At 41.9% G+C, this 25625-nt stretch overlaps 1 protein-coding gene across 5 annotated transcripts in view; it reads right to left on the bottom strand.

The window, feature by feature from the left end:
- Positions 1–10382, bottom strand: part of MUSK (muscle associated receptor tyrosine kinase) — a 101812-nt gene extending 91430 nt beyond the window's left edge. For all 5 annotated transcript variants that reach the window (XM_075559019.1, XM_075559022.1, XM_075559020.1 and 2 more), the window contains exon 1: positions 10284–10382. In XM_075559019.1, the coding sequence (XP_075415134.1) occupies positions 10284–10362 (79 nt within the window). In that variant the 5' untranslated portion in view covers positions 10363–10382. The remainder of the gene's footprint in view (positions 1–10283) is intronic.
- Positions 10383–25625: the final 15243 nt, after the last annotated feature.

The raw sequence follows: 25625 nt of genomic DNA, 5'->3' as shown, positions 1-25625 counted from the left end.
TATTTGTTGTTAGAAAGTTGAAGAGATTCTAATGTAAATCTTTTCTCAATCAAGTAATAGGCTTTTACACTTGTAAGGACAAGTATACATCTTTGTAAGCTTACAAACAAGCAAACATGGGTACAATGTGTGTGTGTATGCACAATGGAAAAATGGATAAGTACCAAACTATTCTAAGTATTCATCCTTACGTGTTAGTATGATGAGTATATTATTTCATATTTTGGTTTATACCTTAGAGGATTATTAATGATAACATATGTGCTACTTTTGTACTATGCATGTGTTATCTCTGTAACAAAAGAGCTTATAGCAAACACGCAACATTAGAATGCCACAGAAATATTAATTTTCTAAAATAATGCAATAGAAGGGGCTTTGTAATTGATAGCAACCTTTAAGAAACAATGTTTAAGAAACAATGTCCTCAGCAAAGAAGTACATTTTTCTAAACAATCGACTGAGGAGTCCCAAAGACACTAAAGCATAGGGGAAATTAAATAACTCTCGTGGAGTGCAGACAAGGATGGGACCAAAGTTAATCGACAATTTTGAACACTTTCATTGTTTAAAATGAAAAGTGAACCAGCACGGGTCTTGAATGTGAATCTCAGCTCTCTAATTTATCAACTCTAAAAAGCCACTTAAACGCTCAACTGCTGCAATCTCAAGGATGGAAACTCTAAACCTGACTTTCAGAGAAGATAAATGCTCAATGTACTAAATTGTTCTAAAAGGGGAGGAGCTATAGATACACTATTTGGCCCTTGAATCGTGGTGTGCTGGAGTTGGCTTATACAGCTTATTAGAGCTGATTGATCACTTTTCTAGAATTTTGTAAGTTGATTGCTAAATACAACCCACTCTTGATCTCAAGTTGATGCTGACTCCTGGTGACCCCATATAGGGTTTCTGAGGCTTTATAAATCTTCCAGGGAGTAGAGTGCCTCATCTTTCTCCTGTGGAGCAACTGGTGGGTTTGAACCACCAAACTGAGGTTCGTAGTACAGCTCTCACCTAACAGTGCCACCAGGATTCCTTTTGTTAATTACAGCCATTACTATAACCAACATTATGTAAACTCGAAAATAAATACAAGTTTTTAAAAAACAAAGTAACACTACTTAAAATGAATCACTTTTTAATTATTTTATTGATTATGGAGCCAGGATAAGGGTCTGGAATTTTTTATAGTATGCCTTCCAAAAGCGCTTCATCGCCGCTGATGGTTTGTTTTTATCCACTGATGTTTTATATTCCCTTTATTGTTCTCCTTAGCGTTTCTTTCTTTAGCTTGTTATTGTTGTTGAGAATATATACAGCAAAATGTATACAAATTCAACAGTCTCTACATATGTACTTTAGTGACACTGATTACCCTCTTCAGGTTGTGCAATAATTTCCCCCTCCTTTTCTGCATCATTCCTCATTAATGTAAATCCAATGCCCTCCGAGGTTGCTAGTGAATCTTGCTTTGTCAACTTGACCACAACTAGCTCTCCAGGAGCACAGCGCGTACGACAGACCTTGTTCACTGGTTAAGCTTAAGTGTTGTTGTTCAGGAGCAAAATGAATTCAGATGATCTCAGGGCGATAGTGTCAGGGGTTCATCCACCCCCCACCCCACCCCCCGTGGACTCAGTTCCATGAGGAGTGAAGCTTCAGTTCTGCATTTCCCATCTTTTGATCAGGATTCTTCTGTGGAATATTTGATCAGAAATGATAGCTGATCACCAGCCCACTCCCCTGGTCTCAGGGCAAGGAGGCAGTTATTCATAGAGATAGTCCCTCATTCCATCATCTCTTCTTCCTCACCCCTTCTTCCTCTAATGCTCTGGGTAAAGAGTTATCAGTTGCTGGGCCTCTAATGTCCCCAGTCTTGGAGAGCCCAGGTACTCCGCACGCAACAAACTAGGTGGTAGAAGAGAACACTAAATGCATCATTAGGACAGTTAACTGGGATCGCTATCCCATGAAGCCCTGACCTTAAACTTCCAAACCAAGGAACCAAAGTGAATGTGGGTATTTGGTTATACAAAAGCAATCTCAATAGCTTCTCTTTTTATTTCCTATTTTTTTGGCCATTGTTATAATATTTCAGTCATGTAACTTTTGCCTATTCAATTTTGTATATTATTAAGTCCCCTTTTTGTTCCTTCCTCCCTGATAAAAGCTAATAAGCTTTACTCTCTATATATTTTTCTTTTCTTCTCTAGGCGGTCAAACAATATTTGTCTTTGTGATTGACATATTTCACTGAGCAGGATATTTTTGAGCGTAGCCCCTAATGGATGGTATATGAAGACTTCATTTCTCCCACTTGTTGAGTTATATTCTATTGTATGAATGTGCCATATTTTACTTGTCTGTTCATCTGTTGATGAGCATTTAGGTTGCTCCTACCTTTTAACTATTGTGAACGGTACATAGTGACTCTTTAAAAAAATATTAGCATCTGAACTTTATTAAATAGCTGTTTTGCTCTGTACTTTTCATTATCTTATCTCTTTTAAACAACCCATGTAAAAATAAAGACAGGCCCTCTTATCAATCTCATATGCAGATGAGAAAAGGGAGACTAAAAGTGGCTAAATGACTGTCCAAATATTATATGAGTAGGAAGTGGAGGAGTTGAACTTCATTGTCAAGGTAAATTTAAAGTCCCTAGCCCCTAACATGAAGCCATATTATGTCTTTAGCAGAGTACTGATTCTACAAAGAAACAGAAAGAGGACAACTTTAAATCAATGTTCATTTCTACAGTCAGTTAGAGTTGGTTAAGTCCACATGGCTCTCGTTCCAAAATTTCCAAACAAATCTGCTTTCAAGCATTTGCTAACACAATCACATAGTTGGATTTAATAACAATAGCAAAGCCAGTGCCTATCTCTTGTTTACTTGTATTCTGCCACCCAGCTTTCATCTCAGCCAGACACTGTTGAAACTGGGACACGGCTTTGTCCCGCAATCCAAGGATCACAAATACTGGAAAATGATCGTGGTCCTTTTGTGGCCTCAAAGAGCAACTTCACATGAGTACAAGCGGCTTGATAGAAAGGACCTGATCCCACCCTTCCTTTCCAAGTGACAGGCGTTAGCAGCCAGTGGTTCTCAACATGTGGGTCACGACCCCTTTGGGGGGGGTGTCGAAGACCCTTTCATAGGAGTTGCCTAATACATCCTACATATCAGATATTTACAGGATGATTCATAACAATAGCAAAATCACAGTTATGAAGTAGCAATGAAAATAATTTTATGCTTGGGGGTCACCACCACATGAGGAACTGTCTGAACGGGTCATGGCAGTAGGAAGATTGAGAACCACTGGCATATGGCCATTGACGTATAGACTGCTAATACGGTGGTTGATCACGTGTTAGAGTAAATAAAGAAACTGGGTGCATTGGTTCTTTTCTGTCTTAAAATTAAGGCTCGGGCTTTTGACATAGTCATGCTGCTTTTAGCGTCATAAATCAAGTTTGAGTTCTTTTTCCTCAGCATTTCACTCCCGGTATTGGAAAATTTTAAATCCTCCAAAGAAGATCATTAGTATTGCTCCTTATTTGAGGAAAATGTGCATTTACAGTACTGGCAATTCAATGAAATACAAAGCGTATCTTGGTGTCTTTGTGTCTCATATGGTCCGTGGGTAATGATGCGATACTGCTTGTACTAGTAGCTCTTTGCGACAAAGCACACACCTTGCCTTTGGGTGGCAATCGGCATAAGCAGGTATTAGCTCTGTACACTTTATTGCAATCACTGAAATTGCCTATCCTGGATTTATTCCTTTCAATTAGAACGTTGTCTTCCTGAAGAACACGAGTGTACTTACATCAATTATTTAACAATCCCTGGTACAGTACATAACCTAATGTTCTGCACACTGGTAGGCATTTCTTATTTTGCTTATGAGATAGACACACAGAAACATGTTAGGAACCGTGAAAAAGCCATTCTCTATTTTCCTTTCCAGGTATCAAATGTCCCTGTTTCACTTTCATCATTAACCAATGTATACCCTATGGCATAGTATCACCTCGCCTCAAATCTGTGGGTCTGTTGGCTGCACTGACCCTGGAGAGCACCAATCCTGAATTAACCCAACCATCTGTCCTCTCTACCCCTATGTTCATATAGCATTTCTGGATAAAATGCAACAACTGCAGATCAGGGCTACTGCAAAGCTGTCCTCCCCACCCTCACCCTGCTCCTTAGCCTAGTCCCTGTAATCCTGTCTTTTCTGGGGACCATTTGACCCAGAATTTCTGCTCACTACTTATCTGTCACTCTCCCCAAATGACCGCATGCCCTATATCAATAATTATTTCATCGTTAGGACTACATAATAAAAATTTTAAATAGAAACCTTTCCTTTTTTGTTGTGTCCTTTAAGGTCAATAATATTTAAACCAATTGGTTCCTTCAAATATGCAATGAGCAACTCTTTCCATGTACATTCATATCAAGCACGTGCCCAGTACTTGGTGTGTTGGGTTCCCATGGAGCTGTGCCTCACATAATTAGTCATATGTCTAATCTGGGAAGCGCATCCCTGAGCACATATGCATTAAAAGAGAAGGTTATTTAAATATACCTAAAGACAAATCACAGCGACACAAAAACGACCAAATATAGTAGGAAATGGGATACTTTTTCTATGGTGCTTTGACGGATGCTCTTTTTAGATATTAAACAAAACCAATGCTACTTACATTAACTTGTAGATAACCTCAGGATGTAGTCTCCCACAATACGCTTAATACTATCCATTAAAGTCTTAAGTGTTATTGAATTATGTGGTAAATCAAATCAGTCAATAAAATATTTGCTACTTTCATACATGTCAATTAAAATTTTTTTCTTGAAATTATAGTCTGAATCTCATCATCCAAAGCATCATTAGTTTAAAGGATTCAGAAAGACAATGACTTTCCTCCTGATCTTTGAACACCGAGTCCAACATGAAAGCAATAAACATTCTGCAAAATCGGTTATTTTCATTTTGGAAATAGTGCAGCAGTTAAAATCATTTGAATACTCTTGCTCGATTTTAAACTCGTCAAATTATTTTTACACTAGTCAACAGAAAGCTCAATTCCAGGTAAAGGACTAAGAAAATGGATGACAAGCTCTTTTTGATATCTCAGATAAGCCAAGAACGACTAAAGAAAAAGAACAAAGCAGGAAGTTTCACATTTCCCGACTCAAAACTTTCAGAGATGTCAAGGCAGACAGGTCCTGGTACAATGATACAACTGTAAATCTACTTGCAGAAAAACAAAACGGGCCCCATATTGTTGTTGTTGTTAGTTGCCTCCCAGTTGGTTCTGCCTCACAGCAACAAAGATACAGGACAGAACAAAGCACCGCCCATCCTGCATCCTCCTCACAATTGTGCCTGAGCCCATGGTTGCAGTCACTGCGTCAATCCATCTTCTTCAGTCCATTTGGTCAAGCATCTTCCTCTTTTCTGCTGACCCTCTGCCAAGCATGATATCCTTCTCCAAAAACTAGTTCCAAAGTACACGAGACCAAGTCTCAGCAGCCTTGCGTCTATGGAGAATTCTGGCTGTATTCCTCTGAGACAGACTTGTTTGTTCTGCTGACGGTTCATGGTACTTTCGATATTCTTTTCCAGTACCATCTGCCAAATTCCTAAGTTCCTATCTGGTCTTCCTTTTTAATTAGGGATTGACAACACCATGGTGTGGGCCAGGGCACCGTACTCTTCAAAGGGGTATCTTTGCCCTTTAACACTTAAAAAAATCAAGACCTCAATATGGCCAATTTTTTTTTTTAGTTTTCATTTTTTTTAACTTTTTTTGTTGGTTTTTTTTTTGCCCTTTAACATTTTAGAGAGGCTTTGTGTAGCAGATTTTCCCAATGCAATAACTCACATCATATATAAAAACTAAAAATGGATCAATGATATAAATATAAAGTCTAAAACTTTAAAAATATCAGACTTAGGGGACCTAATGCATGAAATAAATAAACTATCAAACATAACAAAAATCACAAACAGCTAAAAAAAACCTTGGGGGATTAAGTCCTCCTCCACTTAGGTGCATGAAAATGCTTAGGGGCATCAAAAGATGTCTCCAAGGATAAAGAAGGAATCTGCAGACTGGGGAGAAAAATAGCAATGGCATAACAGACAAGAGGCCGATCTCTAAAATCTATAAAATGCTTTAACACCTCAACAAAAGACAACGAATAAAATAATCTGATTTGAAAATGGGCAGAGAACATGAACAGATACTTCATCAAACACGATAGTCAATGAACCCCAGGATTGATGAACCTGTACAGATAACAAGTAGAACAAGGGTTGGGGGGGGGGGGTAGGGAAGCAAGAAAAGGGGAACTGATATCAAGGAGTTTAAGAAGGAAGAAAATGTTTTGAAACTGATTGTGGCAACAATTGTAAAATACTGCTTGAACTATGGAGTGATATGGTAAAGTGTTTTTTTAAAAAAGATATTCAGTTTGTCAAGAAACATGTGAAGAAATGCCTGTCATTAGCCATTCCCACTGCATCGATTCAATTTCAGCTCGTAAGGACCCCCTCACAGAACAAAGTAGAACTGCTCCTGAGGGATTCGGGGGCTGTAACTCATTACAGGAGCAGGCAGTCTCCTTTTTCCCCTGCGGAGCTGTTGGTGGACTTGAATTGCCGATCTTGAGGTTAGCAGCCCACCTTACACCTCCCCAGCCAAGTAGGCCCCTTAGATGCAAATCAAAGCACTGAGATGTCATGTCACCATATCATTGATAAGTTAAAATATATTGAAAATAGCAAATGCTGATAAGGGTAGGAAGGGACTAGTTCATACTAGAATCCTCGTGCGGTGCTGGTGGGACCGTAACATGGTGCCAACACTGTGGGAAACAGTATGGAACTTCCTTAAAAACTCAGAACTAGAAGTACCGTGCGATCTTTCCACCAGGTCCCACGACTAGATAGTTATCCCAGAGAAATACAAGCTGGGACCCCGATAGATGCACGCACCCCATGTTTATCACAGTTATTCACATTGCCAAACAGAAGCAACCGAAGAACCCATCAGCAGACGAACAGATCAACTAAGATACGTACAGAAAATGCAACACCATGCAGTAGTAAAAATTCAGGATTAATCTGCCAAACGCATTAGAACCTAGACCAACAGTTAGGCTGAGGAAAATGAATCAATCACAAACGGACATAGATTACATGAGACTACATCTTAGCCATAAACTAGTATGTATAAACTACAAATATATCCATGCGTATAATGGGACATACAGGGGGTAAAGTTCTGGAATATTTTCAGACATAAAAAACACCCTGAGGGAATGGATTACTGGTCCTGGAAGCCCAGAACTACGGTCTTAAGGGACATCAAGATGAAACAAGATGAAGTGGCATATGTCGCAGCCCACAAGGACAACTTCTGCTTTCGACTTGGGTGAGGAGTGACTGGAGTCTTACAGACTTGTGCACAACTTGTATCTGTGAGGCACCTCTTGAACTCTCTCATCTGGAGCAAACAAGAATGAAGAAAATCAAAGATACATGGAAAAAATGGTTCCGAAGGACTCAGGGATCATGTGGACCTTAGCCTCTATGACCCTGAGACTTGAAAAGTTAGATGCTACTGGCCTCTCTGAATGAGATCACAACAGAAGGCCCTGGAGAGAATGAGGCAGGGGGATGTGAAACAAAACTTAAAACCTTAAAAAAAAAAGGACTAGGCTTATTGGCCTGATATAGACTGGTGAGACCCCTACTCCGGTATGGTGCATCTGTAGACACACTTCAGCCCGGAATGGAACTGACCCCCAAGGATTACCTTTCACCCAGACAACAGACAGGTCTAGAAAACATTTGTGCTGGGTGAAACATGCTCCTTCGGATCATCAATATCTGAGACCCAAAAGGCAACACTTGGCCCAACGCAAAGTTCAGGAGGCAGGACGGGCAACAAAGAAGGCCGAGTGGAAATGGAGAACACAGGGAAGAAGCGATTACGACATGCATTGTGAGGGCTGCAACAATGTCGGGGCACAAATGTGTAGGAGGTGCTGAATGGAAAATGAAATTGCTTTGTAAACGTTTACCCCAAACCACAATCAACTGTTAAGTACATCCAGGGCTCTGTTTATGATGGTCCTCTCTTGAGAATAGAGGAAAAAATTACAGAACGTCCGCGGTAGTACATTTTCATTCTTACCAATAATACTAAAACAGCCCATTATTGCGGGCCATTTTCTATCAACAGAGTCCAGGAAATTCAACATTTAAAATAGCGATGGCTATATTTTCATAATTATTTTATTCTAGGAGCTGTTACATGTAATAAATGAGTGTTTGCTTACCTGGCTTTTTGCTAAGTTTGGTTTTAAACACTTACTACGTGATTTAGACCTTACAGAAAATACTGCAGACTAAGTAAAATATTCTTTCCTTTTTTTAAGATGTCCTCATAACAATTAATAGTAAAAACAAAGTGTGCTTACCCCTCTGATTATTTTATTTAAAAACCAGGAAGTTTGGCCTATATGATTCAAATTTTGCTACATTGATGTCACCAAATTCGGATATTTTCTAAACAGAAGTGATATGAATTTGAATAAAGGGCTTTACCTGTAAAGTCTAGAAACAGGGCATCATTTATTTAAGTTAAACTAAGAGGTATTCACATATATAGAGTTTTTGTGCATGCTTAACAAATTATGGTTGAATTCAGAACCACCAAAATGCATCATCCTGCACTTCATAAGACTGAATTGTACTGCTAGTATTGGGTCGTGTCATTTTCTCTCTAGCTGCAGGATTTGCATCGGCCTGAATGAGACTTCTGAGAATCCGTATATCTGAACATTCAGGCCCTGCCTTGCCGGACATCCGTTGTACAACCAGGAAGTATTAAAATAAGTTGAGGGCAATGTGAAATCTTTCTATTATTAGCTTTTTGAAGAGATTGAGCATGCCTTTTATCTGAAGATATATTAATTGGCAACGGGACCTTGAAACACATTTAAAGATTTCATTCTGCACACATACAGTAGGAAGTAAGAAGCAACAAAAGCAGACAGACCTATGAACTCAGATTGGGAAGAAGGCTGTCTTACTATCGTGTTCACCTTGACCTTGTGGCCCCGGCGTGTCTCATGAACCACAGAATCCAGGCATTCTCTCCGTCCACACAGAAACTACCCTCAGGTCTCTCTGAAACACAAGCTTGTTCAGTGAAACCAAGGGAAAGAGTTTTGTTTGAATGTCATAAAACAGACCCTTTGTGTTACTCTTGCAATGCGTACATTGACAGTTTAACTCGAGAACCCTGCCCTCCAGTAGATTCCATGTAAGCCCTTTCTCCTGTCTTGTTCGAGAGACTTCAGGGAACTTGACAAGTCCCTGATTTTCTCCTCGTTCATCCTAATTTGGAAGCCGCTCGCCTCACCTTCAACACCCACTGACCAGAGGCCACATTGCTCTGGACATCTTGCTGCTGCGACAGGTGTTTGCCGGCTTCTTGAGTTGCTTTCCTTTCCCCCGAGCTCGCGTTATTTCCGGTACATTCCAAAGGCTCTTAAAAAAGCTTTTTCGCTACTGTGCCAAACCAAATCCTGACTCCAGCCTCAGTGTTATGGAGAACTCACAGTTGTCCAGCTTTTGTTACATTAGTAAATTGTGTGCCATTTTCCTCCGACTCTGCTTTTCGAAAACATTATACACACACGCACACACACGTTTATTAAGGGTTTTGTGAAACCAGAACTGAAAGCCAAACCAGTTATTTTTGTTGTTGAGAAACAAACATTCTGGGTATCTAGGAAGGGAGTTGGTTATATCTTTGGTAAACCCGATATGAAAAGGTTTTCCTTACTCCTTGAGACCCCCTGAAGTCTGGCGTACACAGAAAGGAAACACTGGGGGACATGCAGGCTACCCGTTGATGCTTCCCTAGAAAGGGGAGCTAGGCAGGCTGAACAGTTGACTGTAGAATGTAAGGGGGTAAAGCTGGTAGAGCGGGCATCGTCAACCAATCGCTTATTTGTCCAGTCGCCTCTATCTCTGTACATCCCATCTCTACTTCACCAAATAAAACCCAAGCCCACCATAGTATGAGCCAGCTGTGGTTGCAGCACACACGTGCCCGCGCGCGCACACACACACACACACACACACATGAGCACACACGCACACACACACACACACACACACACACACACACACACACACTCGAACTTTGACAAGAGAACGAGAAGAAGAGATGGTTCACACTAACCTTTTGGAAGTTTCTCAGTCCTGCTGAAGGCAACCAGCGTCAGAAGAGGGACCAGTGGAATGTTGACCAGCTCTCTCATGATTAATCCAGGCGCACGCAGGAGAAGGTGCCTTTTGGACAAAGCACAGAAGTTGTCCCCACGGTTTACATTTTAAAGTAGAGTTTGGTTCACAAGGGTCGTCTGCGAAAGGCTGTTTGTGTGAGCAGCTCCGCAGGCTCTAGTCTAATCAGGAATTCTCAGACTCGGCTGTAATGATGGACGTGGCCAGCTGGTGAGTATCCACTTTGGCCAGAAATGCAAGTGTAGGGCTGGAGGAACAAGGGAAAGAAAATCCCTCTAGAATCCCTTTTAAGACAGGGCAGAAGGACAATACCAGTTGCAATCATCATCATTCACCCCGAGGTTCAGGTTTCTTGATCTTCACATTGAGCCGACCACCTCCTCTTTACGCCAGCGAGAAACCTGCAGACCGAATCTTGACTTCTTCCCTTTTACCTAGCCCCCAACATCCAACCCATTATCGATCCCCGAAATATTTTCGAAGTTCTTGCTCTCCTTTTATTCCGAATACTATCACACCATCCCTACCACAGTTTCACACCCTTCTCTTCTCTGAAGGACTGCAATAGCCTCTTGTCTCATATCCTTTCTTTTAATCTCTGCTCACATACCTGATCAAGTCTTATCACATGAAAAAAAAATTCGAAGCTCCCTAAGATGGCTTCTGAGGTCTGACTGGCCTCTGCCTACCTTGTTAGCTTCATCTTTTATAATCTGCGCCATTCATTTTGGTGTCCAGCAACTTGAACGCCTGGCATCTCTCTGTATAAAGTGCTCTTGTCTCCAAATGCCCATGTTGGTCCCTCTTCTTTGAATACCATTCTCTGCCTCTCTAACCAGTTCTCACCTATCGCTGGTCATCTCCTCCTGAGACCCTTCCCAGAGCAGCGATCCCATATCTGTCCAAGTTGTGTCGTGGCTGCCTTCTCTAGGTTTCCATAATACTGTGTGCATCATCTCTATCACTGAACTCATCACATTATGACCCTGCTCTCTTTCTTTTAGTGTTCCCCTCAGTCTTTGGCCTCATGAGTCCCCTTATTGGAATTTAGCTGTAAGGATATTAATTTTATTCCTCTTTTATCACAAAAATTGGAAACCAAAATGCCAACTAACAGGGACTAGAATATAAGGAAAAACCAGGGGCTAGATTAAGTATATAATACTATAGTTATAGGTTCCCAAAATTACTTGGCTGACTGCCTCCTTTCCAAAGGGGATAAAAATTACTCATCAGGCCACTGGCTAAAGGTTTGTACTATAACCCATCATCTATGATAAAGTGTAGGTATCTGCTCTTGCTGCACCCTGGATTGTTCCAGCTCCCCCCAGGAGTCAGTATCACCCACTTTGGGAAACAATCATCTATATAAGAAAACCTCAAAAAGTTATTTAAGGTGATAGATATGGTGTGTACAGGTATTCACAGAGAGTTGTTAAATGCAAAACGTATTTTTTTCCAGGTAAGGGTGAGAAAAGTATACTATGAGTGTTAGTCTTTCCTGAAACTTGACTACAATCAGGAAATTAAAAATATATATTATCATGATTGTAAAGTCTAACACCTGAAAGACCCATCAAGGAGACGACAACAGAAGGTCGGCAAGGTCGGCAGGGAGTAACACATGGATGCAGAGGAACGGACTCAGCAGAACTGATCATGCCCACAACTGAGTTGCCAGTGGAGAAAGATGAAAAGAGCTCTTTTACATCACAAAAACGTCCACGGGCTTCAGAACTGGGGTAACAACTACCTCTAGAAGTAGGGGAGCTGCCTGATAATATGTTAGGAGGAATGGTTGATAATATATTAGGATGTAGAAGAAAAAGACAAAGAAATAAAACCTCAGTTATTTTAGCTGATTATTTTTGTATTTACTTTCAGTTTTTTAAACATTGTACTGATAGGATTACTACTTAATTGTTTAGTTTCAGGCAAAAGCTTACTATGCTGCTGAACAAAAGATGGGAGGTTCAGGGCCAGAGGTACCACGGAAGAAAGATCTGGTGCTATATAGCCATTGACATCCTTGCAAAACTTCCTGGAACCAGACACAGAATGGCCTGCCAACCTATCACACAAGTCTAGTCCTTACAATAGAAGATTCTCTCAGCCACAGAGAACGGAGACCGGGTGTCAGCCAGTTACTTGACATTTACTTCTGATGATATGGAGAGTACATGAGGCTAGTCTTCCTTTAAATAAAATACACTCATTGACCAATTAAGCATGCCTTCCCACCTTTGTTATCTCAGGAACTTGCCAACACTCCTAGGAAGTAGGGTCAGAGAGTAAATAGCACCATCTGAACCACATCTTACAGTACACACCAGAAGTTAGCTGCTCAGCAGCTGAGGAGACGCCCCATTCCTGTAGAGTCAGCGCATCACCAAGTTAGTTCTTTTGGTCTGGACTATGCTCTGATACATCTGGTGAAAGTTGGCAAAGAGCCACTTCTAATTATCACAAAGGGCAATGACCTCATCCCCTGACTAACTTGTCAGCCGACGTGGTTCAGAAATGCCACATGGCTTGTCCTTACTAGAAAACTCTGGGGAGTTGTATTCAAAACCTTGGGTGGAGTACTTCATGAAATATTAGGATAGGTATACATAGGGACTTATAGCTTATAATATTGGCAAGGCTCTTTTAGAAATGTTTGCTCAATGAATAAATAAATGATATTGAATTTGTGTTATTATATTGAATTATATTCTATTTGCAATGACCCATGTAAACCAAAAGTGCTTAATGTCTAGTGAAGGGGTGAATATTTTTTAAATTATATAAGTAACTAACTAAATCATAATCTGGAGAAGTACAATGTACTGTAGAAGTATATAAAAAGTGAATCAGATCTAGTCTAGGGATTTAGGAATTATTCTCAAAGCAAGTGATGTTGAGTCTGTCCTGCAGGATAAATAAGAGTCAGACATCCACATTGGGAAGAGTTGGTGGTAGTGGACTATTACAGGAAGTGGAAGGAGAATGTGGAAATGGGTTAAAAAAGATCATGGTGATGTAGTGAAATAAGCAAAAGAAGGAAAAGCAAAAAAGGTCAGTGTCTCTGTTGCACAGAAAGTCGAAGGAAAAACTACACAGTCAGGGAAGTTCATAAAGAAATTCTATGTCTCAGGGCTTTATTCCAAAAGCAATAGACAACAGCGAGGATTTAGATGGTAACAAACTATAAAATTAAATAAGTTAACGGGAGAGCAGACAGAGATAAGAACCTAGGACTGAGCCATGAAAGCATCCCTACTTTAAAAGTGAATAAAGATAAGGATATAAAAAAGGTGAAAGGGACACAAGTGAACGAACAAAAACCAATAAAGTAGAGGATTATAAAAGTTAAAGAAAAAAGAATAATAGAGCAATGCTAAAAGGAGGGTTTTCTGAAACTATGTTGGTGAGTGCTGCTGAGGTGTCAGGTAATGATCATTGTTTTACCTCATTAATCATGTTAGACATGCATATGTTCATTTGTGTAATTAAGATCATTCCATGCATGAAAGCCAAGATAGATAACCCTTCAGAAACAGTAACGGGAGTAATGATTCCTTGAGGAGACGGAAAGGCGGGGGGAGGGGGGGTGATCGCAATGATGACTGCATAAGCCCACTCGAGAGGAGCAAATAACAGAATTGTAAGTGAATGCTACATTTGGATGGTGTAAGATATAGCAATAAGTCAATAAAATAATATATAATATAATAAGGGTTCCTGTGGGGGTAGGGGAGGGGAGGGAGGGGGTAAAGGGGGGCTGGGCTGATATCAAAGAGTTCAAAAAGAAAGAAAATGTTTTGAAACTGATGGTGGCAGCAAATGTACAATTATGCTTTATGTAATCGAATTATGGATTATAATATCTGTAAGAACGCCCAATAAAATTATATATATACATATATGAATGGAAAGGTTCTCACTCAGTTTGATAATATGTAAGTCATTTGTCACCTTGGTAAAGGCAGTCTCAGGAAATGGTGTGGAATGAAGTGACGATACAATGAAGATCATCTAAGAGTTTACAGGCGCACATCTGATGATTTCTACTGTCTTTATAAGATAGACTGCCATGTCTAAAGCAGTTATTCCAGAGAGCAAGAGCAGTTGAGGCTGTTATCCATGGATTAGTGTGTGTGTGTGTGTGTGTGTGTGTGTGTGTGTGTGTATGTACACATATGAGCATATTCTCTGGATTGGCTGAATACATATGCATAGAGAAGGAGAAAAAGTTCTAGTGGGACATCGATTAAATGCTTGACTGCTAATGCAGAAGTTCATGGTTCAAAGCCACCAGCTGCTCTGTCGAAGAGAAACCCTGAGTCTAAAGCGTAAAGCCTAGAAAACTCGTGGGGGGGGGGGCGGGCAGTATTTCTACTCTAGTCATACAGGATTGCTATGAGTCAGAATCAACTCAGCAGCACCCAACACAACAGGGAGAGAAAAAGAGATCTAGCGTGTGATCCCTCCACTCCCACCACAGCATGTTTCAAGTTCTTAAATGACAGAAAACAACCTGAGGTTGGGACTATTTTTTTCAAGTTAGGACTATATTCTCAGCCACATCTTTGAATCACTTTCCTTAGTGTTCATTCCCCACTCTCTGTTGTGCCACCTCCTTCATCCTGTCAGGGCCATCACCTGTTTGTTGACCAGCCCTGTTCTCAATGGAGCAGCTTTACTTCCTAGCATCACATTTCATTCTCTCTGCTGGAATGCAGCTTCCTTTGACCAACGGCTCATTAACAAATACCATTTCCTCCCCCAGCCCCCAAGTAAACCTGATCAGTCAACATCTGTCATTTGGGAGGCTGGGACCATTGTTATTGTATACGAGGGACAATGAGACTGAACATGATTGCAGTAAGTGTGTTCAGAGAGGAAAGTATGAATTTGAGACAAATTTGAAACTAGAAGGCCAGAGCTCCATGGGTAGAGTTCATCAAGCTCAGTTACCTGAGAAACAGAGGTAGTAAGGGAAAGTGGAGGGGACAGCAGAGAAAAGTAGGATACCAACTATCAGATCACCCCAATGGGGTTCTTAATGTTATTGTGGCATTGTGGTTATGCATTGGGCTGCTATTGGAAACCACCTGTGCTGCAGGAGAAAGAGAAGGCTAGAGTTACCATCTCAGAAACCCACGGGGGCAGTTTTACCCAGTCCTCTAGGGTCACTACGGTCCACATCAACTCCATGACTGTGAGTTAGATTTTGAGTTTGGATCACGGTCCTCTTGGGTAAGCATTGGACTGCTATTGCTATGGGCAGTGCCAACCCCACTGTTCCTCCACGAAGATGATCTGCTTCCATAAAGTTGTGCACCCATGGAGACCCTATAGGATCTTGTTGAGTTGATAGTCGTGTTTTGGGGGGAGCTCTGGGGAAGCTCGAAGGAGACTCCAGTTAAGAAAGGTGTGTTGCTGCGCCCCTTCATTACGACCATTACATCTTGAGCTGCTCAGTGAGCACAGCACACCACCACCCTCCTCTCCGCTTGCCCCCGATGGCGGACAGCACTGCTTCTCTCTCAGACTGCAATGGCATCTTTTGCACTCATCTTTTCAATATGCTTTCACGATCAAGTTTTTTCCTGTGCTATTGGGCTTTTGTTCAATTTTGGATCTACTTCTCAGTCTGCAACAGACTCACAGACCCACTTGGGTGAAAAATATTTTTTGAAAGTTCTAATTTCTCAAGCCATTCCCCTGATTCACTCTTTCTGGTTCATCCAGAGGCACTGGCAGTGTCAAGATACCAACCATGAAACCCTATGGAAAATTCTATATGGCTAATGGTTCTGAATTCCTAAGTTCTTACACCTGGATTAAAATGAGCCCTGAGAGAGGAGGCTACCCACTCTGCCTTGTGGGGATGCTAATTTTAGTGGCCCTGGTCTAGCGAAGGCTGTGGAGCTATTATTATTTATTATTATCATTAATTATTACAGGCTTCACTTACCTTGACTCAACATACTGATCGAATATTGCAAGTATCACGGATTGCTAAAAGGACAAACTTATATGTTGAAAGAAATAAGGCTGGGGTGCTCCTGAGAGTCAGGGGTGACAAGCATTTGTCTTGCAGACTTTGGACATATTGGCAGGAGAGACCAGTCCCATGTTTGGTAAAGTGGGAGGACAGTGAAAAAGAGGAGGAACCTCAGTGAGAGGGACTGACACAGTGGCTGAATCAACGGGCTCAGGCATAGGAACCACTGTGAGGCTGGCACAGGACCCTGCAATGTTGTGTTCTGCTGGGCACAGGGTCACTATGGGTCAGAGCCGAACAACAACGGCTGCAACCTACTGCCACGCACTGTTCAAACCCTTCAGGATGCCGCCAGGGTGGTTGTCTAGCAACTGAATCATGACAACCACAAATGCTACCATCTGACCAGATACTAACCCTAAAAACATCATTGCACAAAGGGTGGTATCCTCTGCAATGGGCATTCAAAATGTTTCCATATCTGAACTTCTTTTTGCTTGAGTTCGGATAGAAGGCAGGTCCCTGCTGCTTTCCATACAAAAGTAGATAACATTCTCTTAAGAACTCAGATAGCTCAATATGGGTGGGTGACCTAGGTCCATAGCATGACAAGACTTAGCTAGACTTTGAACCTGGAGCGAATGGCACAGAGAAGGGCGCAGTCATCCTTCATTGTGGTGGAGGTGGCATCAAGTGTTCAGTAGCAGTGCTGCCAACATCAGTGTGCGCTCACAGCAGTGCCTTCAGCAGTATCCAGTGTCGGGGATGGCAACGTCCGTGGCTGTGTTCAGTATCTGGCCACAGAGCTCCGCCGCCCCATTCAGCTCTTCCTCCACAGAAACCCTGGCTACAGCTGCTGTCATCTGGCAGCCCTTGCTTCCTGTCTGGCACACCGGTGTTCCCCAAGTCCCCTAAGCTACCCAACAGTCCCCTAATTAAATAGGTTTTCTCTTAACTCAACCAGCGTCTGTCTTTGTTGTTTGTAGCAGTCAATATCTATTTTACAGGTAAGAAATTTAAATTTTTGAGAAATTACCAAATATATCCAATGTCTTATAGCTAGTAAATGATAGAGTATTTTTCCAACTCGAATTTTTCTCTGTCTGGGTTATTTGTTTGGTTTTTATTTCAAAAAGGTTTTTCTAAACCATTGCATTTGTATTGGAGATACACAGGTTGTTAATGAGCTTTCCTCCAATCTGATGCCCTGTTCTTCCTACAGTTTAATGCCTCCTCTTATGTGCTTAGCCTACAAATTGAATAAGTGTGGTGAAAGAATCCAACCTTGACACACACCGTTCTGACTTTAAACCGTTCAATATCCCCCTGTTCTATTCAAATGACTGACTTTGTCTCAGTACCGGTTCTTCATGAGCAAAGTGAATGTTCTGAAATTCCCATTCTTTGCAATGGTAGCTAAAGTTTGCTGTGATCCATACAGTCAAATGCCTTTGCTTAGTCAGACCATCTTCCTGATACTCTCTGCTTTCAAATGAGATCTATTGGATAGCAGTAATGATAGCACTAGCTCTGATCTGGGTGGAATATCTGGTCACTCCCTGTCAATAGACTGCTGCAATTGTTTGGTAATTGAGTAAAATTTAACTTGTGTGGGATATTAATGATATTGCTCAATAAGCTGCATTCTACTGGGTCACCTTTACTGAAATGGATACAAATATAGATATCTTCCAGTTGGTTGGCCAGATCTTTCCAAATCTCTTGGCCCATCTAGGCTTAGTTAAAATATGTGGCGTCTCTGCTTTCTGCTCTCACGAATACAACTGAAAAACCAAAGACAGCAAGTGAGGCTTATCCAGTGACTGGAAAAAGATGGTGGCAGGCAGATGGTGTTTGTTCAAAGACTGGATGGCTCCAAGCTCTCTCATCTGACTGAGTTATCCAGTCTGTCTTAGTCCCCCAAAGCTGCTATAACAGAAGTACCACAATGATGGCTGTGATGAATGGAAACTTCGTTTCCTACGTTAGGAGGCTGAGGGTTCAAATAGGGGCCTGGCTCTAAGGGAAGGCTTTCTCTTTCCATTCTGGAAGAATCGCGTATCTCAACTTGGTGCTCTTTGTTGTTCTTCAAATGGCAATATTGTAAACTTAGAAATATTGTTATATACACAATCCCAAAATCATGGCGATCTATGAGTAGATTCGTGGATAGACACACAGGGTGAATAGGTGTTGGATGGAGAGTGGGGATATGTTCACAGACACATAGAGGTTTGACAGAGGATATTTGTGTATTGGTACTTTATATTGGTTGCAACTATAGCCATGAATGTGGTAGAATAAACAGAGCAGACTTATGAAAACCTCTTATACATAACCGAACATCTTGATGGAATGAGTTCTAGGTCTGGGGACTCAGGACCAGAGTATCAGTGGACACCAAGGATAATTGGCACAGCATAGTCCACAGGGACAGATGTCTGTGTCCCGTTTGGGTGAATCGTGACTGATGTCTTAAAAGCTGCTGAGCAGCAATCTAAGGTGCAATTCTGGGTCTCTCCACGTCTGAAGACAAGAAGAGTGAGGAAAAGGAAAGGCACATAGGCACAATTAGTTCAGTGGACGATGGACCACACTGAACATCAGTGTCCGCAGCTCTAATTCCAGAAGAACTAGATGGAGCCTGGCTACTGCTACCCACGGCTTTGAAAGGGATCACATGAAAAGGTCCTGCAGAGAGTGGGAGAAAAATGTGGAACAAAAATCAAAATCATAAAAAAGACCAGTGAGTGATCAAATAGCTACTGATGGAACCCCTGGGATGGTAGCCCTGAATTACTCTTAGGTCTAGAAATGAACTCATACCCATGGTTCAATTTTTAGCTAGCCAATAGACAATCTCATGCGCGGGAAAATAACAGTGGGGTGTGTGTGTGCGCACATCTTAGACTAATCAACCTCTTAGGTCAAAGGGGCTGCCGTTAAGCCAAGGCCAAAGCCCGGAGGGTTAGGGAAGAAGGAGAAATGGAATCAAGAAGCCCATCGAGGAAAGAGGATAACTGATGGCACGTTATAGGGATTGTAGTCAGTGACATAAAGCAGAATGTGTGTGAATTGTCCAATCGAAAACTTGATTTTCTCTATCAACCGCCAACTAATTCATGATATTTTAAAGATTATTCAAAATAATTAGAAAATGAGGAAGGTCCTCATGAAACTGAAATGATTGATGTTCATTCATTGCTTTTCCTGCCTACAGGACTGTAACATGGAAATTTAATTAATTCACTTTTACCTACTTAGCCTACAGCCACCGACGTGGACTATGAGGTTCTCAACCAATCTGCTTAATCCCTTAAAGAGTTTCAGCCTCGGGAGCTCAAAAGGGCCGTTCTACCCTATCCCAAAGAGGCACCAGGAGTCAGAATTGGCTCCATGGCAGAGTGTGTGTGTGTCCATGTGTGTGTGTGCATATGTGAATTTGGTGAACAAGTAGGCAAGCAATGGAAAGGATTTAGTGTTTGTTGATTTTTATCAGAAAGAATATATTCCCACTACCATCACCACTGGCTCCCTGGTGGTTGGGCTACTAACCACAAGCTCAGCAGTTCAAAACCACCAACCACTTCCGAGGAGAAAGATGAGGCTTTCTACTTCTTCAAGATTTACAGTCTTAGAGACCCCCAGCGGGCAGCTCTACCCTGTCCTATAGGGTCATTATGAGTAGGCATTGATTCGATGGCAGTGAATTTGTTGTTGTTTGCTCGTCCTCACTGCAAGAGAAAGACGAAGCTTTCTATTCCCATAAAGAGTTACAGTCTCAGAAGCCAAAGGTACAGCTCCACCCTGTCTTTCAGGGTGGCCGTGAGTCGAAATGGACTTGACGTTCGTGAGAGAGCGAGTGACTGTCATCTCTCAGAAGCACGGATGGCAAGGCTTCCTCGCATGCACCTTGAGCATGTTATCACAAGAGCCCAGTATTTGGAAAAGGACACCATGCTTGGAAAATGGAAGTTCATTGAAAGAGAGGGAGACCTTCAACGCGATGAATTGGCAATAAATAAATACAGGTGAATTGGCATTGTTGCTACGACAATGAGATAAAGCATAACAAGTGGGAGAATGGCACACAAGTGGGCAGGGTTTCATTCTGTGACCCACAGGGGTGCTATGAATCAGAACCACTTAATAACGTCTAGCAATAATTACCATCATCACCACTGGGGACCTCAATTTGACACTAACTCCATGTATCTAGCTTTAATGACTATTCTCCCATTTGAAGCTAGCGATACGGACACTAACAGGAAACTAGTAATAGTAAGGTTTCATTTATAATGCAGTGTCTTCAACCAGGGTTCTGTGTAGTCTGTGAAGAAAACTGACAAGCCACAGTTTTAATAGAACTACAGCATTTCTCTCTGAAAATGTTCTATCTATTCTGATAAACTCAGTGAAACTCGATATTTGAAAGTAGCAACAGCTCATTTTACAGTGCACGTAGAGTCACTGATTAAGCAAACAAACTCATTAGAGAACATTGCAGAGAGGGGAGAGGTGTGGAAATCCCATAACAAGCAACTAATGTTAAAATAAATGCATTTCAAAGCTTTATTAATTCAAATAGCATGAAATAGCATGATATAAGAATGTTGTTGTCAGGTGCTCCACTGAAGCCTGTTCACTTTGGGAGCATTTGAAATACCACTGGCATCGCTTCCAACATCACAGCAACACACAGGCCACCGCAGTATGACAAACTGATAGACAAGCCACAGGATATAAGAATATGAATAGACAAATCATTGGAAGATGAAAAATTAGCATATCAAATCAGTAGAGAAAAACCGACTTGCTCCACAAATGGTAGTAAGTCAACTGGTAGCTATCAAAAAAGATTAATTTTATTAATCTTCACATCACACCAAATGAATTCTTGGGAAGTAAATACTGCTGGAGAGAAAGCAGGAGTGGAGTTGCATGTGTTGGGCACTTGAAGCCTATGTTATGAAAATAATGACAGTCGTTATCTATGTTGTTTACCTAGCTCGTTAAGGATAAAATGGCGGGAGTCTGTGGGCCATATTCTCTGTGTGAGAAAAGAGCACATTTGATTGAGTCTTTCCTGGTTTTTATTATTTAGAAACCCACAACCATGGCAAGCAGATGTTCTTCCTTGATTCTGCTACTAAGACGGGTTCCTGCGTGCTCTGCCGTCTCTATCCTTGTCTCCTCGGTCTTCCCCAATGGGAAACCTTGTCCAGATTTTTCTAACCTATTGTGGGGGACACAGGAACGAATACCATCACCAGAAACCCTACCAGGATAGTGTCTCCAACCCTAGATATGGGTACCTGGTTCCCCTTTCCTTCTTCATTGTAATAACTGGAGTGTCTCCATCCCCTACCATACATTCCTGCAAAACATTAGATACGGTGTTGTGGCACTGTGGAGACGTCTGGAAAGCACCGAACTAGATCACTTCCAAAAGAAACATCCCATTTTATGAGTTTTATTTCTCCAGTGTCTGTACTGGTTATAGTATTCTGACTAGGGTTTAGAGTCACACAATCTGATTCCATCCAGCAGACCATTGCTGGGCCCGGGCCAGGCACTGGGATCCAAAAGAAACACTGACAACTGCTTCCATTAGCCGGGGACCTAGGGTAATGTGAGGAGAGCTATGCTTGGCAAAGCTTGGAGCATTTCAGGAGGATCCGAGCAGCCCTCACCAAGCCTGCCCCTACCTTGGTGGCATACGGTGGACAACCTCTGGGATAGCTCCCAGTGTGGAATGCCCTCTCCTTGAATGCGGGTTGGAATTGGTGGCTTTTTAATGAATAATCTGCAGCAAACGTGACGATATGTCACTTCGGAGATATAATTCTAAAAAGATTGCTGCTTCTATCTGGGTGCTAGGAAACAGGATTATGAGGCAGAAGGGGGAATAAAAAATAATTCCCATGGTTTTTTATCTGAATAACTGGATGGATGTAGTGTTCTTTGCTGAGATTCATAAAACTGAAGAAGAGAAAAAATGGAAAAGACTCGCCACTCTACTTTAGGTTTGCACCACTGAAATGAAATGTCGATGTGACATAAAGATCAAAATGTCAAGCACAGATGAGAGTGTGTGCTGGCTCTCAGGAGTATGAGTATGGATTTGGGACTTTCCAGTGTGCTAATGCTGTTGAACAGGGGAACAGCAGAGATTGTCATGAGAGAGTAGAGATGGAGCAAAAAGAGAGAGAGAGAGACCAAGAAGAGTTTAGTGATGCCAATTTAAGAGGCTCTATTAGGAAAGAAAATAAGCTAACCAGGCCAAAGAGAGTGAGAAGTTATTGGCAGAAAATGTGGGGCAAGTTCAAACAATCATTCCTGAGGCAAGGTGGCATGCGAGGTTGGGGGAATATTGCTGAAAGGAGCTCAATTATGAGAAGTCTGAGCCTGATTTGGCCACGTGGTGGTTGCTGGTGACCTTGACAAAAAAAATAGTTCATATCTGCAGATCTAAGAGCTCACATGAGCATACAAATGAGAGGAGTCTTTAGAGGATTTCTTCACTAGATGTATTTTAGCTTAATTTAATTGGATTAATGGAATCCTCATATCAGAAAACGAAGGCATACTAGATTGCATGGACAACACCACTTTTTGAAAAACAGCTTTGCAAACTGTTTCCCAAGAGTACTAGTCTTCTTGCCAGGTGATCAGAAAATTACTAAACCCAGGTTTTTCTTCCCCTTCTTGGACAATTGTTGCTTATTCCATACACAGGGTATGAACCTACTTCTTTACATGACTAACTTAAACAGTGCGTCTTCTAGCATCATTTATAAATAGGACTGAGCACTTCCAGCCACGATGGTGGATAAAGGGATCAGGAAATGTGTAAGCGAGGCTGCTTGGCAAGAACTTTTTCCAGTTTTGAAAAGTACATCACAGTAATGAAAGTGAATTCTTCAATTTAGCAGTTCTGCCCAGCTGAACAGCTCAGCCACATACGCATGGGAGAGTAAGCCTCACCCCCACCCCTCCTCCGCACACACATCAGATCTAAAATAATTACACTGCACAAGTGAATCAGGATGACATGGCCATTTTATTCATAGTCTATTTTTGGAGAGAGATTTCTTAACTGATGCAAGAAATAATAAATGTAGTTTGTGCATAATCCTGGAACTCTCCAGAGATATGATTTATTAAAAATATGATGTCAGAGATAAATCTGTTTTTGTAGTGTGATGGTAATCACCAGGATTATCATAAGCAACCATGCTTTTTTTAAAAGATCATTTTGGTGTTATTATTTTCTAAACATTTACTTTCTATTTGAGCCTTTGGTATCAGCTCCTCTTTTTGCCTTCCCTCCTGCCTCCCACCCTCGTGACCCCTTGATAACTTATAAATTATTATTATTTTCATATCTTACACTGACGACTGTCTCCCTTCCCCCATGGTTTCTGTTGTTTGTCCCAGTTCCCCCTTTCTCTTCACCTCTCTCCCCACCTTCCCCCTACCGTCCTAGTATCACTACTCACATTTCTGTTCCTGAGGGGTTTATCTGACCTGGTTTCTGTGTGTCAGGAGCTCTTATCTATATCTGTGTCCATGCTCTGGTCTAGCCTCAGTGAAAGGCAGCACTGGGTCATGATAGTGGGGGGTGAGGAAGTCTCAAGAAACCGGAGGAATATTGTGTGTCTCATCGGTGCTATACTGTGCCCTGATTGAATCATCCTTTTCTTGTGGCCCTTCTGTGAAGGGATGTCCTATTGTCTACAGATGGGTATTGGGTCTCTGCTCCATTCCCCCTCATTCTCAACAGTGCTTTTATTGTTGTTTGTGGTCTTCTGATGCCTCTTACACAATCCCATGAACACCTCATGATCGCACAGGCTGGTGTGCTTCTTCCATGTGGGCTTGTTGCTTCTCTGCTGGATGGCCACTTGTTTAACATCAAGTCTTGAGACTGCAGATGCTATATATTTGGTAGCCAGGCATCATCCACTTTCTTCATCATATTTCCTTATGCACCCATTTTGTCCTCAGTGATCGTGCCAACAGGGTGAGCGTCATAGAATGCCAGGTTGTTAGAACAAAGTGTTCTTGCATTGAGACAGGGCTTGAGCAGAGGCCCAAAGTCCATCCACTCTCTCAATGTATTGCCATATGTACATATGCATAGGTACACCTATGTTTATACCTCTATCCATAGCTTTGCTTTCTAGATCTTTCCACTGTTTCCTTTTACCTTCCTCCTTTCCCACCTTCAGGCTCGCCCTTCTTCTGCCTCTTAGTAATTCCTCTCCACTGGATTAGTGTTGCTCCAACACCCCCATGATCTCTATATCTTCTTCTTCATTGCTTTTAATTCCCTAGTTTTCCCCATCTATGGCATTGTTTGCTGCCTGCTCCCTTCCTTCACTTCCTCTCTCCCCCCAAGTCTCTCCAGAACCATTGGTCCAGTTGCTTTCTCCTCAGGCTTGCTTCCCATGCCTATCTTATATCGGTAGTCAAAACAACAATAACAGAGAGAAATAGAAAACAAAAGATTGACTAAATAGTTATAATAACTAGCAAAAAATGAATAAACCCTGAGAAAGTATACATAATTCCAGGACTATCTGCTGACCTGTATGACTATCTCCCCAGTGGTCCTGGGAACTGCCCCTCCTGGCCTGAAGTCCAATTTGGGGCTCCTCAGGGGCTTTGTGGCCTTCCTTTGCTCCTGCTGCCAATCTGTTATGTTCCCTTCTCGGTTGGCTCTGCTGTGGGGGTCCAGACTGACTCACTCCCCCCCCCCCATTTGTCCCCAGTACGGTCCTCTGTTGCAGTGTGCTCCAGTGAGGGGACTTCTCGAACTGTTGTCGGCCCGATAGGCCTTTCTGTGCCTCAGCAGCGATGAATACTGTTGACGCTTTCTCAAAGCCTCACTTCGGAGGCCACAGGCCAGACCAGAAGTTGCTTAATATCAACGCAGAGCAGGGTCCACCCTGAAGGGCAGAATGTGAGCTCTGTGATGTGGTGTTTACACGTTGGGCTGCTAAACACAAGGTCAGCAGTTTGAAACCCCCAGCTGCCCTGCTGGAGGAAGACCGGACTTCCTCTTCTTGTAGAGTTGGCGTCTCAAACTCTCACAAGGACAGATCTACCCTGATCTCCAGGTTCCCTCTGAGTGCAACCGACTTGGTGGCAGGGAGTTTTATATATTTCTTTAATGAATTACTACGATATGTCCCCAAGAAGATGTCATCTCATTATTTGTGATTTCCTGTCTTCCTGAGTAAAGTGGCATTTCTGGAAGTTTTGTTTTCGGGGGTGTGGGTT

The sequence above is a fragment of the Tenrec ecaudatus genome, chromosome 10, assembly GCF_050624435.1.
Source record: "Tenrec ecaudatus isolate mTenEca1 chromosome 10, mTenEca1.hap1, whole genome shotgun sequence".
In the NCBI taxonomy this organism is placed as follows: domain Eukaryota; kingdom Metazoa; phylum Chordata; class Mammalia; order Afrosoricida; family Tenrecidae; genus Tenrec; species Tenrec ecaudatus.
The sequence above is the reverse complement of the archived record's forward strand: the minus strand, read 5'-3'. Positions and strand labels throughout refer to the sequence as shown.